Source organism: Synchiropus splendidus, chromosome 17 (genome assembly GCF_027744825.2).
Source record: "Synchiropus splendidus isolate RoL2022-P1 chromosome 17, RoL_Sspl_1.0, whole genome shotgun sequence".
In the NCBI taxonomy this organism is placed as follows: domain Eukaryota; kingdom Metazoa; phylum Chordata; class Actinopteri; order Syngnathiformes; family Callionymidae; genus Synchiropus; species Synchiropus splendidus.
Genome location: NC_071350.1, coordinates 6,884,889 through 6,904,010, shown reverse-complemented (window position 1 = coordinate 6,904,010; position 19,122 = coordinate 6,884,889). Strand labels below are relative to the sequence as shown.

The window sequence follows — 19,122 nt, the reverse complement described above, 5'->3', positions numbered from 1 at the left end:
ACCTTGCCCTACTAATAAATCTGTATATTATGCAGGAGGTGCGAGCTGAAAATCCACGGGTGTGTGGGCGTGTGGTCTTGCTCATCAGTATCCCTGACAGAAGGATTACTCCAAGCTAAGTGGCTTGTCAGCACGTCCTGCTGGCCACTGGACAGGTGACTCTCCCCTCTCCATGGGCGTCGGCCTGGACTTGACCTGTGGGCCAGCGACTGGTGCATTTGTCTTTAACAACACAATAAGTTCCTTCAGATGGGGGTGTTTGATGGGGGAGCCCGGCGCTGCAGGGCTGGAGGGGTAAACAGCCACAGACACCTGACTATTAATCAAAAGCGGCAGCTCGCCGAGCAGCACAAAGCACGTTGCTAAAAAATGAATGAGGCGAGAGATGAGAGGAGGGACGGAGCCACGCAGCTCAGAGGGAAAGTTGAAAGGAGAATCGGTGAATATTTACTTCCATTATTTAGTTGGTTTTTGAGTTATTTCTATTCTCCTGGATTCCCTTGCCGGACCACAGAGAAACGGAGGGTGTAAACACATGCACCTCGGGACATGGAGGTGACAACTCTCAGGTGATGATGTCAGCACCTCTTCCCCTGCGATGGTGCAGAGGGGGAAATATGATTACAGGCTATAATGTGTGTGTGTTCACACTGTGTGAACTTGATTTCCTGCTTTGACATGGTTATTGTCAATAATTTGATTTACAGCAAGCCCGTCCTTCACACACTGTTCCGTCGCTTTGTTCGACTCGGATACACACACACACACACAGCTACCGTTTAGCAGGGTGACGGCTGCAGCAAAAGCCGCTCTTTAACCCACACGCACGTCCCGTCTGTCCGGGGCATCTTGGCACCTGTGCGGAGGAGCAGCAGTGTGTGTGCGTGTGTGTCTGGCGGTGGTCCCAGGGTAATGGCATCTCCTCATTGCCAGGCCTCCAAGAACAAACGCACCATCTGTCCAGCTCCAGAAAACCCAGATGACATTAACTTATTTACTCGGATGATTTCAGGGTTAAACGCGCTTCAGCAAGCGCTGAATTTATCATTTTTTTACCAACAGATGAACGAGTGTCGCCTGTATTTGATGTTGATTTGCCGGCATCTGAGCTCATTTTTCATTCATGCTTCCCAACAAAACTGTCATGATCAATCTCTGAGATAAAGTGCATCATTAATAAAAACACAAAAAGTGAGATAAAATATTCTTTTCACAACAATATTCCATCGCACTGAAAGACATTTACTCTGAGATAAAACCACTTTCAAGGCACAAAAATGTTTCAAAGGAAAAAATCATGCTTCATATTATCTACCGATTAGCTGAGCAGCATGCAGCCTAAATAGCTTCAAGATATGTGTTAAACTCAAGGCCTGAGGGCCAAATCTGGCCCACCACCTGAACATGAAATGCATAAAGATGGACCAAAATTCCATCCTGGACCTGTATATTCGAAGAAAAAAAGTGAGCAAAGCTGTTGGTGAACAACAGAGTTGTGCTATGCTAAAAGTTGTGTTTCGACTCAAATTTCATGTCCATACAATACTTTGTGTCCAACTGCTAAATCATTCCACAAAGCTGTTTTCAGTATACACTGTACATCTGCAGGATACAGACAAGGTTTAGCAAGGTCGCTCTCACAGAGGAACGGAATCCTGATATTCCCAATCATCCCAACTATTTGCAACACCTGTGTTTGGCCCCTCAGAGCAACAGAAGGAGTCTGGAAAGCTTCAACCTCCTGATACTCTTTGGCGACTCCCCATCAAGATGCTTGCCTTATGAGCCAAGTTACTTAAATTCCATGACGACACATTATTATAATGAACAACTCCTTTATACAGATCATCTCGAGTGGCCACTTGTACACATCACTTCTTATCTTCGCCGATGGTTTTCCTTCAAGAGCAGATTTGGATATGAAGAGTGACTGCAACGGAAAGTATCTTGGTATTTTTCCCATGCCTTGTGCTTGGCCTGCTTTCTCTGCGACTCGCTTGTCTTCCTGTTATGCATAACCTGCTCCTCCTGTACTGCATGTAAAGTATACTGTTGACTGCACAATGGTTCATTTTATGGTGCATATGTACTCTTACTACTTACTAAAAACACCACATGAACTTGTTTGGTCCAACTGAGTCAACAAAGCAGTGAACACATCATTCCATTGGTTCACTAGCTAAAAAAAATGGTTTCAATTGGGGTACGAAGGGTATTTTAAAGTGCCACCCCAGTTCTGAGACCATGCTGCCACACTGCAATATACTGGAAAATAGAATTGAGTTCGATTTGTTGCGGATCATGGTGAGGTGCCAGTCAAATTGGTCAATTCACACAAAAAAAATTCAGAATCACACTTTAAATGTTGTTTCCAACCTGGTCTTGTTGCACTTGATACTTGACACTATGGATGAAGAGCGTGATCCGTACATAAAAACAGGTCTGGTATGAGTCACTGGAACATGGGATGCAGCTCAATTTAGCCTCACAGTCTTGGGATTAGAAATGAAGTAGGTAGCAAATATGGCTGTGACAGAAAATTGTCCAAAATCAAGATAGATTGGAACAAATGTTTTACAAACAATGGGACTTCCTCAATTATGTTATGTTGTTATAAACATTGGAAGTGGATTATTATTGTTTTTGCTAAGCACTCACAAAAAGGTGCTAGCAAATGTGTTTGTACCAAACTGAAAATTTGATACCAGAAACAACCGGTTGTTTGTCCTGCAACTGGATGTCAGATTATCCACATCCCTATAGCATCAAGGTGGCCTTGACATACACAGCTCCATGCCTTGGCTACATCCATTTGAAGAATATCTATTCGGCATTCATTCACTCTCTCACACACCCACAATTAAACCGCAAAAGAAGACTGACAAAACAGTCTCTGACCTCATGAAGACAACATGGTTCTCCACACGCCGCACCCACCACTTGAGACACAGCCCATATTCCCCTACTTTTCTGATGTTGACATGACCAACTCCTGACAGTGAGTGTCTACAGCCGACAACTGCATATTCCACACTGAGCTCCACTCCACGTCCTGTAATCCAATGCAAAAATTCAAAGTGCTACTAGTGTGTGTTCTCACATTGTAAAAGCCAGACCACAACTATCTGGGGGTTTCATGTTGACTCAGTGGTAACGCTGTGAAAACCAGACAGAGTTGGTGTGTGTGTCTACAGAGAACTTTAATATGCACTTTGACTGCTTCAAACAAGCTCCAAAACAGGAACACTTCCCCGTCAGCGCACTCAGCTGTCAGACTCCTTCACTTGAGATCCCACACGCCATCAAGGCGCCGACAGGTCCTGACTTTTTCCGACCCAAGACTCCTGCATCTCGCCGCCGGTGATGTACAGAGGATTTAATCACAACAGATTCCGGGATCGTAAATCACGGAGAAACCACAATCAATTAATGTGGGGCCCTTTTCTGTAGCGCCAATGCCGCAGTGACCTCAGGTGCCGAGGCGCACCCTGGAGGGAATTCGCAGTGCGGTTTCATTAGCATGGAGTAAGACAGCGCTAATGACTGCTAATGGCCTGGTGCGCTTGTTATCGTGGCGATCACAGCTCCGAGTTGTGCTTCCGCCACGTTCCCTGCCTCTTTCCATCTCATTAAGGCTCATCGAGTGTTAAAACGCCGGTGCTTCCTCCTGTCGTGAAACGCTTCTGTCCAGGACTAGATGTTTATCTGAAGCCAAGCGTTGGCCGCTGATGTGTAAATGGAGTTGCAGTGAAACCAGAAAAGCCACTCATAGACACAGTGGTCGTGGCAGGGGTCCCACCTGGAGGTTGGTGATCTGGAAGGTGCCGTTGTCCATGAGGCTGATCCGTCCGTCGTTCGCCAGGATCCTCTGACCGTCTTTCTCCCACTGGATGCTCGGCGTGGGGTTGCCCATGATGTGGCAGTGAAGCTGGGCGGTAGAACCCGGGGCTAGCGTGTGATTGGCCGGTCCTTGGCGGATAATAGGGGGGACGCGGTCTGAGGTTGCTGAAAGAAAAGAGGAAGGGCATAAACACTTCGCTCCCTAAACTTTCACTTAAAAGTGAGGACAAGTAGAAAAGCTAAGAAGCTAAATTTAAAATAATGGGCCACGTCATTTACTGAGACTAGTGTGAAGGGCCAAAATATAAATCATTAACATTAGAAGACCTTTTTAGGTGGTGAGTAACTTGGGAACAATTGCTTTTTTCCAACGAAATAAAAAACATTTTTTAAAAAATAATAATACTGTTAAAATGGGCATTGCTCTTTAGAAGAACTCTATTGAAAAGGGAGACGAATAACAAGTTGCAATTACAGAAATAAATGTGCTTGAATTGAAAACATAAATGGTTCCTTCTGAATGTGACTCCTTTTGATGTTGACAGCAGACAGTCAGCCATGACCGCTCCTTCATCCCGTGTGTTTCAGCATGTAAATCGATTCCATTGACGTTCCCAGGTAGAAATGTAGCGCTGGTTGTGTTGTAACGCTCCACTTGGCATCATATTGAGTGACATGGACAATGGCAATGGAGAGCAGCGAAGACTGGTCAAATGAAAAGACCTAGACTAATGTGGGGGAAATAGAGTACATTTGCTATCATGGCGCTGTCGAGGCGCTACAATCGGACGCTTGGTGGAGAAGTCGCAGAAGCACATGCAGCTATGTAAAAATCAGCAGCGGCTCGCGCTATAATGACGACGCAACATGTTAGCGAACCTCCCCCATCCAAATGGAAGATGTCAACATGGGGCACTTCTCACAGACGAATAGAAAAACAGCTTCTAAATGGATCACTTTCAGAAAAAAATGAATCACTTCTCCACAGTCTGTTGTTTACACCTCTCCATCCCCCAACCCTCGAACCACATGTGCGCCCACGTAAAGCCAAGCATCCTTCAAATCCGGCTGAAATTAAAATATCCCTCCGCCAAATGAGCAAACAGCAGGATGTCTTATCTGATGTAATCAGACAGGACAAGCCGTGGTGGCTCTATGCAAATACCCCACTGCAACATATGCTTCCCTCCTGTATGGAGGAGAGCGCCCACTTTTGTTGTGCGTTTCGGTTAGCTGCGGTGAGCTGATGCTATCAGGGGCCGCCGCACCACAGAATACTGATGAGTGGACTCCGCCCGCTTAGCCGCAGAGCCGCCACTAACTGGGAAATATGAACTTGAGGATTACACTTCAGCGCAGCGGACAAAAAAAAAAAAAACCTCAAACACAGATTGCCAAAATAACCGTCCGTCTTTGAAATCCAATTTGAACCCAATCCAGTGAGAAATTAAAGATAACAGAATCCTTTAATTAAATCCAGGAAAAACACCATTCACAATATGCACTTCCCTTGGTGGTGAAAGAAACAAATTGAGTATTAGTCTATATCAGTAAATACTGAGAATAACATGGTTTTCCTGTCAAATCTGGTTATTAATCATGATATTGATCTATTTCAAACTGGTGATTATATTTAATTTAATTCCAATTTTTATTTCAAAAACAGTTTTAGAGCCACAATATTTTAATTCTAAAATGTCAAAAATTCAATGTGAAAAAAAATAATAAGAAGAATTTTAAAAGGTCAAAACAAGCAGTTGTATTTAGACACATTTCCGTTCAATTGTTATAAAGGTACAAATAATAATTACTACAAAAAGCAACAAACAAAAGTCAATACATAATTAAATTACATAATAAAAATGAAATAACTACATGAGCACTGAAATATAACATCAGTATCTACAGTGAGATAAGGTACTGCTGGTACTGCGAATAGATTCACTGAGGGTTTACATCAGCAGACCCAGTAGGAACACCAGCATATAAGTGCAGCTTCCATGTGTCAGACAATACTTCAGGAAGATGTAGGGGAGTAACTCACCGCTCTCCACCTCCAGCAGGGCTTTAGTCAGGATGCTTCCCGCCACATTGATGGCCTGGCAGATGTAGAAGCCGGAGTCCTCCACTTGGACGTCGGCGATGGTCAACTCGCCGCTGAGAGAGACTGAGAATCGGCTGGCCTGGGTCGGCTCCTGGATGGGGAACAGCAAAGTCTGGAAGAGAAATGAGAGTTTAAGGGTTTGTTTTCACACCACCTGGATCACTGACCACAACAGCACTGTAAAAATGAGTCACATGATCCATCGACTGTGAAAGAAAAGGTATAACACACTTAGAAGTCACTCCGGTAATATTGAACTTTCCTCCAATCACAGTCCTTCAAATCCTCTTTGCCTTTGCAGAAAAAAAAGAAATTCACATCTTGGGAAAGGAGATAAGTAGAAGCTTTTACTGGAAACTATATGAAGGGATTAGATAACAAAATAAAGTATGTATGAAATGGAAAGAGAGCAGGATCTCTGGCTTCTCTGAATCACATTAACACATTCCGGCCTGGAGCAACGTTCGCTCACAATATGCCGGAGTGTCTATTTCTGCACTTTAACCTCCTGATCTGTTTTGTGTATTCCGCTGAAGAAGAGTCAGCATTCCCACCGCATCCTTGCCTCCTTTATCTTTCTCCTCCTCTCTCATTCTCCTGCTCCCACACAGATTCCACAGGCTTCCTGCAATCTGCCTCTCCCCCCTCTAATCTGTACCTGGAAGCCGAGCGAGAGGCTCCCACGCACTCATCAGGCCTTTCACAGCATTCCAACAGGCTGCTGGCTTAGCGCTCGCACACCGACACACACACACACACACACACACTTGAAGAGGTGCACGGATGTGTTAAACAAGAGCCGCGGTGCTAAAACCATGTGGATGCCATGAGTGTGTATGCATCAGGTTGCTACCACATCCGAGTGATAAAAGCTCCGGTGTCAGCACGGGAGAGTCATGAGGCTAAGAATACACTTACATGAGATGAGAAGCGTAAAACACAGACTCCTTAACGTTTCAGAAAATGAACACTACTCCTGACTGTTCTACTCCTACATCCTCTGGTAAAGTGAGGACCAACACCAATAATCCCATCCATGGATTTTGACTCCCACTATGTACAAAAAGCACCACCCAGCAAAGATTAGTACCAACACCTCTTCAACTAACAATCCTACAATTTCAACCACTTTAAACAGTACTAATAATGTGACTGGTCAGCAGTACCACAAGGTCTACTATCGTTTACATGTCACCTGAACTACTACTGTGCCACTGAAGATTCGGCACATAATATGAAGGCTGCCTGCTCAACTACATGTACTGCTGCTACAACTACTGCAACAATGACTACTTATTTTAACTACCATTACCAACACCACTACCACGGCCTAAACAAGTGCTTTCTACTACTATCTACATTTGGACTGCAATCACCAACAACTCTATGGCAATTACTTGACTAGTAGTAAAAGAAATACAACTACAACTATTACTATAACAAGTTTATCACCTTGCTCCTACTTGCCACTACCATTTCCCACTTGGTTTACAAAGTAGAGATCATCACTGCTGCCAACAATCACAGCAGTGAGTCGGAGTACTAGTGAGACTAGAACGACTAGAGCGCCATTGTTAGTACACAACAGGATTATCACTACAATTACGTCTATCACCAACACTACTGCAACTACTATCAACTACCATTACTCCAAATATTAAATGAACACTTTTACAATTATTACAAGCAACTACTACTATGAAAACCACTGCTTATACTACAACTAAATACTTTGTGAACAGTAATCTAAAAGTGCAAAATAAATAAAACTTGATGATGATGATTATTATTAACACAGTTACTGCAACTTATACTACCATAATTCTTTAATTACTATTACTATGACTCTCACTGCTACACTACTGTAGGCTGCCACAAGAAGAACTGCTGCCCATTTTGACTATGAAAAACCAAACAAAAAAAAATAAACAGACAACACAACACTGTCTGTGAGGTTGCGTCTACACCGCACATCAACACCCAGTCAGTCACCACCTAAGCAACATGAAACCCTGTACAGCAATAACTAAAACTATTACGTTCCAGTTGCACTGCCAATACTCCCTAACTAATATTCCCTTACTAATACTACAAAAACTGTGACAACCACGACCCTACTGCAAACAAGAAAGGCACTCAAGAGAGCGTACCTCCGCCAAGCAGCTCATTTCAGTCTTCACTGTGGTTTATTTAAACTCATTATTATTATTTATTATTTATTTAAACCCATATTATTACATTAACTTCCACTGTGTCTGAAATATCAATGAGCTGAACTGGAGCAGTTATGTTACGGAGCTCCAACAACAAAAAACTCACGGGGGGAGTAAAATCCATTATGCTGAAAAAGACATCCTTCAAAATGTTCATGAATCCAGATGAAACTACAGCTTGTATGTTCAATTATTAGGGAAACACAAACATAATTTTACAACTTCAAAAGGCCCAGAAAATGGGAGTAAAAGTGATGACAGCAATCGCATCAAGCTAAACTGAAGTATAGCAGTGTGGTCCTGGCTTTATCACTGATTCATGTTTAGCCTGGTTTCTTTCTACTATTAAGTATTGAATAGTTTTTTAAGCTGCCGGCATTAAATATAAAGTAGTCTGAGAATAGATGATGAGAGTGTGATGTTCAGGGAGCTAAAATTCAGCTCAGTAAAAAGTCAAACCCCGACTCTCCCATGTGGCCCATTGCACCTCAGAATCACAATATTTGATGGCTCCTGTAACAGCAGTGGATATGATATCGGAGCTGCTTAATCTGACTCAAGCAGAGCTCGGGCCAGACCCGTGTCGCACGTCCATTGACCACATGACGAGAAACAATGTCCCCGCTGGGAGGAGAGGTGTCATGAAAAAGACATTTCCGTACCTGACTGCCTTCCTTCTGCCAGAAGACGGCCGGAGGAGGGTTTCCTTTGGTGCTGCACAGGAAGGTGATGGTGCGACCCGGCGCTGCGATCTGGTCCCGAGGCCGGACCACGATCTGAGGGGGCACTGCGACAGAGACGAGAGGCGGGTGTTAAACCAAAACATTTCTGACTGAACCGAACTGCCGACACCCCATCTTATATCGGAACGAAAAAATACACATCTACACAAATGCGACTTTCACATAGTCAGATATAGAACAAAACTCGGGAGACAGTTGCTTTCTGATTAAGCCCACAACAAATTCTGCCATGCATCTAGAGAGCAGGGATAGAAATGCTCTGCTCTTAATCTGGTGGTGCATTGACTTTCTCCCAGCCAAAATAGATCCTGGCTAAACCTGATATGGATTAGCTGAGCAACTGTCTGGGCCAATTAGAGGTGGTCTTGAGGTGTGGGCCACTGCGGCTGAAAGAGAAGACGAAGCCACATCTGTGCACCACACACACACACACACGTCTTTGATTTCCATTGATTGTGCAGCAAGTGACAGGCCGTCCTGCACAGAGGGGGGGTGCATTCGCAATGATGCCTTCGCCCCTTAATTGATTCCTCATCGCCCCACCTGATCTCCTGCTTCTCTCTCGCTCAGACTCAATTAGGGATGAGAGGGAGAGAAGACAGGGAGGTGGGGGAGCTGCACGTATGACAGGAGGGTAAACACTGTGAAGGATTCTGTTTATCATCAATCTAGTTTGACAGACATCGCAAAAACCACGCGACAAAGCAGAAGTTGGCTATTGAAGTTGAGGGTCGAAGAGAGAAAATCAGCCCGTTTCAACAATCGCACCTCGAATTATACAATAATATATGATTATAATTAATATTATTTCAATATTTGCCAATAATATTTCTCAAATTATCTGTTTGAGGTGATCATTTTCCTCTGTTGCCCACTTGAGCTCTCTACTTTGAAAAACAGGACTCATAACTATATACATACAATGTGCTTGAAAAAAAGTTGGACAGAATATCTAGAATTTCATATGAATGTTCAGTCATTTTTATCTTTTTTAATTTGATCATTTAATCCTGTGTACTTGCATTGGAGTAGTCAATGGAACACACAGCTTTTATTTCACAATTTGTAGTTCAGAAAATATGTCCATTTACTCCAAAAAGCAGCCCATCTAAACGGTCAAGCTTTGCAGTTTGCTGACAATATGAAGGCATTTTGTGTTTATTTTTCATTTCTGGGACCTTCCATCAGTGAACAAAGCCAGCGAAGGTGAGCTTTAAAACCATGCTGTGGCCGCAGCTAGGCCTCTGATCTTCTGATTTTCACACTCTGTCTCCCACAGCAGGAGATGATTCATGTCGAACAAACGGAAAGTAAAGAACCAAGGCGCAGCACGAGAAGGACAACGTCGGGTCCAGGGGATGACGCTAATTCACACCGAGCGCGTGTGATGCGTGAGTGAAAGTGGCGCATGAGATATGAGCCTCAGCTTTGTCTTGGCTGCCACAAAGGACAAGCTTCCTGTCTGCGCTGATGCAACTCCTGAAATATTAAAGAAATGCAGTGTAATACTTTTTACGTAATGTGACCTGAAGCTTGTGCACACTGATACCACGAACACACACACAAGCCAGATACGAACTGACAGAACAGATTTTGACACTGCAGCTGATTCCTGACACGGAGCCACACCTCTGACCCAAATCCAGGAAGAATGAGACCATTGGAACCCAGGTTGTGGCCATGCGCTGTTTGGAGAATAACAATGTTTGATTTGAGCAGGAGGAGGCGCACGCTGCCTGAGGCGCAAATAAATAATTACCAATAATTTGTGAGCACGGGGCAACATGGGGCTCCAGAGTTGGGCCAAACAAAAACATAAGCGTCCTTAGATGGTACAGGAATTATGGAATGCCACCATGGCGCTGAAATATATATGACAGAAGTTGTGCTGTGAATCTGTAGCTGCTATTGCAGTTTAAAGTCTCAATGTGATGCTAGTTGCGCTAACTGATATCTGCAAGGGGTCGAGGGTGTAGGTACAAAATGTTTTGAAACATTTTAAAGAGAAAATGAAACGTCAAATGAAGGATACCATGGCGAAACATTTATATCAGCAAAGCACATTGCTTAGCTTCAACTTCCTGGTATGACAACAAAGCATTGCAATTACGGGTTATTGCTTTTATTTGCCATCGGACAAAACCAGAATCGATTTTCTAATAGGCAAATATGGACAACAGAAGTCATATTTATTCATTTATTGCGAAGAATGTGGGTCAAGAAACAAGCTTTTCACCCTTACATAAAGAGTCTAAGCTACTTCCTGGTCTGATAACCATGATACGTTCATCAAACCAGGACGTAGAATAGACATATGCTACGAAAAAAAACGTTTGACAGTCTGTAGGTACAAACATTTCGGACACTATTGAACTGTAAAAGAACCTTCCAGCAGCAGAGTGAAATATTTTTGCATTGTACTACTATGGAAGTTGGGCCATATACACTCAAACGTGAGGCATTCCAAGAGTGTGACCTCACTTCCTTCCTGGGAGGAGTGGGAGACTTGCTTGCTCTGACTGCACGTGGTTGTGTGTTTATTAACAGTCTGGTTAAATAAATACTGGACAAATATTTGACCACAAAGCCGCCAAATGTCCCTTTGAAAAATACACATTTTAAATGACTTAAATCACTTGTTTCTTGCTGCTAAAAGGTTTTCTGTTTCAGAATGATTCATTTATTATTCAAATATTTATCTGGCTTAAATTCAGATAAACATAACTCTAAAGTTGCCACTCAAGGTTGTTGTGGTCAGAGGTCCATAAAAAAGACATTAATGAGATGCAAAGTTGTGATGCAAAACAGATATTTAGGAAATAAGCCTCAGTTTCGGTGAAAAGAACTGGTGTGTCAAAAGAAAATGTTGCTTGCTTTATCTTCTCACCACCTATAAAGAATTCTCCCAGGCTGTGTGTATGTGTGTGTGCCTGAGTCACCCAGCAGAAACAGACACTTCCACTTCACTCACTCGCTCACCCTCTCCCCCTTGCACCCTGAAGCTACAGCAGCGGGGGGGGGACCAGAACCCTTGAGAGACTCATCTCCTCTGGCACCTTGATGTGACAGACAGCTGTCACAATCCCACGCTGATGTCGGCGTTTTACACACTTGGGTAAACAGATTCTCACGCTGCTACTGCTGCATCATTCACTCCATCTCTCTCTCTCTCTCTCCTCTCTGGCTGGAATCCGAAATGATGATGGACGAGCTGGTTATTTCTCAGCCGTGATGTATTATAGCTGCACCATTACTCATCTGTGCTTTTTATTCAATTTGGACAGGACCCTCCTCCAGAACTTAGCCAACATCAATAGAAGAAAGTGAAGGACGGACAGAACTTTAAATAGATCACGAATAAATTAGAGAACAGTAGTGCTCTGTCTGTAAAAACGTCTGCGTAAGCGTTATGGTAGTTGACCTCTCTGCTTCCTTTAATTAGTTGGTGAAGAAAAACCATCTGTTCTAGACTGTAGTTCGCACTTTTTTGACTGGAGATATGAACTTATTTTGACATGTTTATACAAGTGTTTCTGATATGGAAGTGACCTATGACAACACAGTTGCTGAAACGTTGACAAGGGGCTTTTGAAAAGGTCACCACACACCTCAAGAAAGAAACTTAACCAACCAAAGAGGCCAAAATTGCATTGACCTGAGACAAAATGAATATTTTATTGTATGCTAACAAAAAGGAGCCTGTGGCAAAACACTGCAGATGTTTTTCGCTGGTATTTGCAAAATTATATCACAGATTTTCTGCAGCAAACGTGTATTTATACAGCACAGACGACGCACTCTTGGTCAGAGGATCGTAGTATCCTGGGCTCCGACTAACAGCATTCAGCATGTCGCTTTGTTCAGCTCACCCCATGCAGGGTTGTGTTTTTGTGCAGTTTATTTGTAAAGTTGTGAGTTCATTTCAAGCCCTACGAAGGCAGGTAAGTATTTGTGTCTTCAAAGGGCACAGACCCACCAGAGGAAGACTCTTGCTCGGAAAGACGGGGGAACTCCTCGACATGTTGAAGTAAGACAGAGCATGGGGGTGGTTTGCACAAGTGTGGAGAGGGTATAATATGAGGGAATAAAAATAATAAAAGCATTATTTGGTCTCTACTTCCTTGACTTCCATCTACCTTGGGGGTCAATCTCAATCAGACATGAGGCCAAAAAGTGAAACACAGTACAAGTCGTGGGCAAACAAAATAAAAACAGTGACGAACAAACAAAACTTAAAAAATCACCAGCTATAAGAGGTAAATGAAAGCACATATTTCACTCATCCGTTTCTGGTTCATAACAAAAGGTTAGCAGTTTTACTAGTTTTAATCTATATATTATAATACATTTAACATTTTTTCCAAAATATTTTTTTCTCTACTTCCCCTTTAAATTGTTTTATCTATGTTCTTATTTTAATGTCAAACTTAAATTAGGTGTTACTGTCCCAAGCCTTATTTATAAAAAATAACTAAAGTAAAAGAAAGAAACAATATTCAAAAGACACGTTTCTCTGTAGTTTGTCCATGTCATCATTACACCTGGGATAGTGCATGATAACGCCACCCAAACATGAAATGTTGTTCTTGGAATGTAAATAAGAAGCTGGAGCGCAGCCCAACATCCCACTGAAGTTCTTCGTCTATTTTTAGGGCCTTTGGAATTTGTGCCTTTCTCCCGATCTGCACAGCGCTTCTCTGATATTTATTTTAGGAACACTTAAAGCTCCAAGTGCAGACGCAATCTGAGGAGAATGGTTGGGAAAAATAACAAGGCAGGAACCATGAACCACATCGGCCTGTTAGCTAAGTGAGCCACTTTTCTCTGTGAAATGAATTTTTCGCCAAACTTTTGACCGTGACTCCGCTTTCATTAGCCACCCCCAACTGCCCTCCATTTCTGCTCATCGATCGAGATGCAACTCAAGCAAGCGTGTTTGGTCCCGCTAGTATTCCTGTCTTCCTTATACCACCCAGCATCTTTAAAGACATGAAGTTTCCTTGAAGAAAAGTTGGAAATAGAAATCCTCGCAGCAAAAACTCAGCTGCGGCTCTGTTTATTACATCATGCAACACCTTTTCACATCTGAGCATTTTCGCAGGACCTTGAAGGTGCCGACAGAAGATCTGTATACCAGACGCTTCAGTATGAGAGACTGAACCTTGAGTCAAAAAAAACACTTCATGACAATGTGTGATTCTCACTCACCAATGACTTACTGACTCATTCACGGTCACCCTCTCACACTCAGTCACTCTGTCACTTCCCACGCCCACACTCGCTCAGACAAATTAAAAGATGGCATGAAATGGAGTACTCACTGGATGGGCCCACTGCGATGGAGGGAAGCAGAAAAAGTGGTGGAGAGCGGGAGGAGAGGAGGAGAGAAATGAATGAGACCATGGTGATGTCAGATGAAACATGCAGGACATTGATGTGATCAGTTCCAAGAGTTTGGGGTGGAATTCGGAGCCAATAACGGACATGGTGTGGCATGATAAACTGTCAAGTCTTTGGATTCATATATGAAACATTCATTTGTAACTATAACTTCGACTCCATTATTTTGGCGACAGTTTTCCTCTCTGTACTCCAGCTCAGCAGACAAGTTCGAAGCTGCAGTTAAAACATGAGTCACTGTAAGCAGCTTTATGACAGATCCCTTTATATTCAGATTATATTCAGCTGCACAAGATCAATGAAAGACGCAGTACGGACAGGTGGTTTCCGTGGCAACACATTGTGTTTGATCGAGCCTGGTCAATCTGTCTCAGTCAAAGGCGATGTTTGGGACTGAACACAGATGAGCAGTATCAGACTGACCCTCCGAAAATTCCCCTTCATGATCACACGCGACAGATTTCTCCGCCGACTTCATCTGGCTGACTTTAATTCTTTACAATTCCAATGCTGTTTGATCTCTACTCTCGTGGGGGTACGGCGAGTTCGGAGCTTGAAAGGAATTTTAAAATCTATTTTCTCTCCTTGTGTGCTCCCATTATCTCAGTTACTCGGCGAGCTTTGAGCCGACATGTCAGTCTAACACTTTGGAAGTGTGACAAAGGCTTTACCAGGGTGCCATTTATTGATCATTTAGCTGGATTAGATTTGGGAGGTTCTGATGTACAAAAGTGTGTGAGTGTCCTTGTGACTGACCGTGGACCTGCAGCGTGCCCGCTGCCTCCGCTTTTCCCACGCTGTTTTCTGACACGCATGTGTACGTGCCCTCATCCTCCGCTCGCACCTGGGTCAGACGCAGACTGTTGTCGCTCCGAATCTCAAATCTGGAAGTTGAACGACAAACAAGGCTTTATGGAAAGTCATGTTATTTACACCGAGTTAACTGTGTTAACAGACTGCCCACACAAATGTGTTTTCTATCTTAATGTTCAGAGCCTACAGTGCCCACACTACTTCCTCAACCCTTTCATCGCATGAAAAGATTTTGTTGCTGTTCAGAAATAAACAAAATCATATGAAACAGGCAGCATCATTGTGGACAGGTCTGGTTAACAAAAGCTAAGCAAATACAAAACTGGCTGAGAACTAACAGAAGGACAATATATTTAGTGCATGCTATCATTATGTGTGATGTACAGCTTCAGGCTAAAGACGTAAAATCCATCAGTGAGTCCGTAAGGATCTGGAGGACTGACACAAGAGAAAACAGTTGACCATCTCTGTCCCCTGAAGGATCATTAAAGTTTCATCACATCATATCATTGAGTGAAAGAGTGTGTCAGTGACAATAGTAATGTGAAGACCTGGCACTAAAATTACAACGAGAAATGTATCAGTGGATTTAAAAACAAAAATATATATCATTGAATGTAAATAACAAGGAAGGAATGACACAAAAACTATATATCATACATAAAACAACAAGAAAGAAGAAATAACAAGAAAAAAAAAGATATATTGAGGATGAATTTAGAAATTAGAAAGTATTTGGATTATTTTACTAGAAATATTTTTTAAGAAGATATACACTTGATTTATTACAATCAAAAAGGCATCAAAACAAACAACATCAATCTGAAGAACAGAGCATGGTAAAATACATATCTCAACACTTAAAAATAGTTCAATATTGTGAAAAAAAGATGCCAGAATATGAAGCCCACAGGCTGTACAATACACATGAAGTTACAAGTATATTCTCTAACAGGTGAACACAAGTAAACATGAGGTCAGAGGTCGCCTGTCTTCTGCACAGCAGTATTCAACACACAGTAAGATCATTAGCACTCCGCTCTCTCACCTGCCCCGAGGCAACTCTCCTTCCTCTCTGCGCCAGCGGACAGTTGGAGTGGGGTCTCCATGCACCTCGCAGAAGAAGTCCACGGTGTCATCCGCCAGCACCACCTGGTTCACCGGCTGCTTGGTAAACACTGGCCGCTCTGAAAATGGAGACCGAAGGTCACATTTGGTGCTAAAAGAGAATGCTAACACAACAGCATTGGTTCAAACTATTCTGATACACATTGATGTGTTCATCTCAGGTGTGTTTCCACTGAGATTTGCTGAAAATAAAACTGACTAGATGGTGACAGAGCCGTTAGCCGTAGATATGTACAATGAATTCATATTTTGAAACACAGTTGCCAGGTTAACAAAGAACTGCAAGATTTAATAATAATTTGCATAAATATGCCAAAGTAAAAATTTGTGTAATTGATTCTATCATACGCAGATGGTTGGAATAAGATGGCAGATTTATCGAGCAGCACATGTTCGGCAGCTAGAAATAGATAAATGATGAGAAGGCACAGCATCTGGGAGCTGAGGAGAAGAGAAGGAGGAGGGTAGGGGGGCTGAAAAAAAATATCAATTTTCTATCCGTTTCCAGGAATCAATACTCTCAGAGCTTCTGCGATGCTGAGAATCCCAGAGAGGGGCAGCAGCAGAGGTCAGGAGAGCAAAGTGAAAGGTCAGCCAGGAGGGAAACATTCATCTGCAGCAGCATCTGTCGGGTGGAAGCTTCCCCCGGAGAATAAGAATCCAGGGAAGACTAAAGCTACCTGTGTTTGCTTACAGAGCTTTTTGGAAGACTAGAATACCTGGTTAGTTGTCGTGTATCACAATTCAATTCAACAATGACACCAAAAACTCAACAAACTGGCATCATATATATATACTTCATAATTTAACCTGCCCCTATGAGACAAACGAATATGCACTGAACCTTTAAATGAGTGACACCCTGTGTACATTAAAGTGAAAAATGCTACCAATAAAATGTGAATAAAACTGCTTTGGGTGACCATGTGACTCACCAAAGACCACCAGCTCCGCAGGGTCGCTGTCTTTCTCTCCGACCATGTTGGTGCCGACACACACATACATGCCAGCGTCGCTCTTCCTGGTGTTAGAAATCATCAGCTTCCCTCCGCGCATCTATAACAGAACACACGGATGCACGTGATCATCAAAAAAAGCAACTGTTTGCAGTTAAAGTGGATTCATGACTGAATTACGAACAGATTTGAAACAGCTGGTGAGCTCAATGCCATCAATAACAGCAATCGATGCCGTCTATTGCCGACAATTCACACAGATCAATATCAGGACAAAGGACGACTCACCGTGATCCTTTCGTCTTTATCGTTGACCCGGATGTTGTTCCTCTTCCAAGAGATGGTGGGCTCCGGGTGCCCTCTCGGAGGGATGCACTCCATGACGGCAGGCTCCCCGGCAGCCACCACCACGTCGCTGGGAGTCTGACGAAAGTCATCCCTCAGAACTGTGGAGACAGAAAACGACAATTTGAGTTGAAACATCTCCGTCTGATCCTCATAACTTGCACGCGAATCAAAGTTCATCATTGACTCTGTGTCATGTGTGCACATTAATAATAAAGGCTCCTGCAGCTGACACACACACAAAGACGATCAATAATTCAGAATGACACACACACACTCTCCTGACTATGAAGTGGAGAAAGACGCTTCTTGGAACAACCATGCGCAGCACATCAGAGGACAGAGTCAAGACTCTTCTTTATGTGTTCAGAGACAAGTGGGAGAAAATTCAGTCCTCCGTGATCTAACTGCATTTAGAAACATTAGCAGTTCCGAGTTCATCTCTTGACTGATCGATAAAGGTGCATCAGAAAGTCTTTCAACAGAGGGAGTTGTGCACAACTGTCCGGTGATCCTTGTGGGATGAAAACTGCATTCTGATGCTTAATAGAGGAGGGCATCTACCCTCAGACACAATTCGATACACCACACGTGACACAGATTATCTCACTTGATAATTATATCCAGCATTCAACACAGATAAAGGAAGTGTCTCTGGTAAACATGACAGTAGTTCACATTAGATTAGATGGTCTTTAACAGCTTTAAAAGAGTTTTAAATTCTTGGCTACGACTGGCCAACATTTCTTGCTCTTCAAGAGCAGCAGCGGATGACATGTGACGAGATGTGTGTGCTCCTGGCGAAGGTCCCAGCAAATAAATCTAGACTCTGACATTCAGCAAATCTTGGAGATGAGAAAGGAAGCATACATCATTTAGGACTGCTGGTTCACTCCCAACACTTGCTGTCTGCTCAACGTGAACAGAGTGGTAGCAGCATGTTCATGGTACTGCCGGCGTACTTCAGTTCTTGCATACTGCATTTGTCTTGTCCAGAATGTTTGTTCCTTCAGTGTTAAAAAATCCACAATAAAGAAGACTTTTGCAGTCTGGTACCTGAATAAACTTTTTCGCCCTCTTCTTGTGGTGAGCACCTCCACGTGGCTACTTATTGTAGGAGCAGGTTTTATATTTGTACCTATATTTGGGACCCCTTGTGCCAAACAATGTTTGCAATAGATGACTAAATACATGAAGGAGAGTTCACAAAAAGGTACTGGACGGGTGGTCACTCTGGATGAAAGTGTTATATCCTTGTGCTTGTCTTGGCACTGGTTTAGTTTCCTCAACAAACATACAGTACGTACAATGGAAGAAGGAGTTAGATTAGTGGTGTGTCAAACACGGACTCCAGATTTCGCCACAATCTTGGCAACCAACTGGAGAAACATGAATGAACAGACCAGTGAAAGTAAAGAAAGTGGTGATGTATTTACATGTAAAAAAAAGCATTCTCTTTTCTACCCCCAAAAAGTATTTCCATGACAAGCATAAAAGGTATAAAGGTCTTACTGGAATATTCCAGCCACAGTCTCCCTTCACAGTTCTGCCTTTGTAGTCCGATGCCTGACACCTGGAGG

At 43.0% G+C, this 19,122-nt stretch overlaps 1 protein-coding gene across 4 annotated transcripts in view; it reads right to left on the bottom strand.

Moving 5' to 3' along the window:
* Positions 1–19,122, bottom strand: part of robo3 (roundabout, axon guidance receptor, homolog 3 (Drosophila)) — a 129,285-nt gene that overhangs the window by 14,335 nt on the left and 95,828 nt on the right. For 3 of the 4 annotated variants that reach the window (XM_053847022.1, XM_053847023.1, XM_053847025.1), the window contains exons 3-10: positions 17,486–17,643; positions 17,177–17,297; positions 16,162–16,300; positions 15,057–15,184; positions 14,222–14,233; positions 8,820–8,944; positions 5,885–6,056; positions 3,800–4,005 (exon numbers count right to left, since the gene is read on the bottom strand). In XM_053847022.1, the coding sequence (XP_053702997.1) occupies positions 3,800–4,005; positions 5,885–6,056; positions 8,820–8,944; positions 14,222–14,233; positions 15,057–15,184; positions 16,162–16,300; positions 17,177–17,297; positions 17,486–17,643 (1,061 nt within the window). The remainder of the gene's footprint in view (positions 1–3,799; positions 4,006–5,884; positions 6,057–8,819; positions 8,945–14,221; positions 14,234–15,056; positions 15,185–16,161; positions 16,301–17,176; positions 17,298–17,485; positions 17,644–19,122) is intronic. The other variant, XM_053847024.1, reaches the window with a different exon arrangement.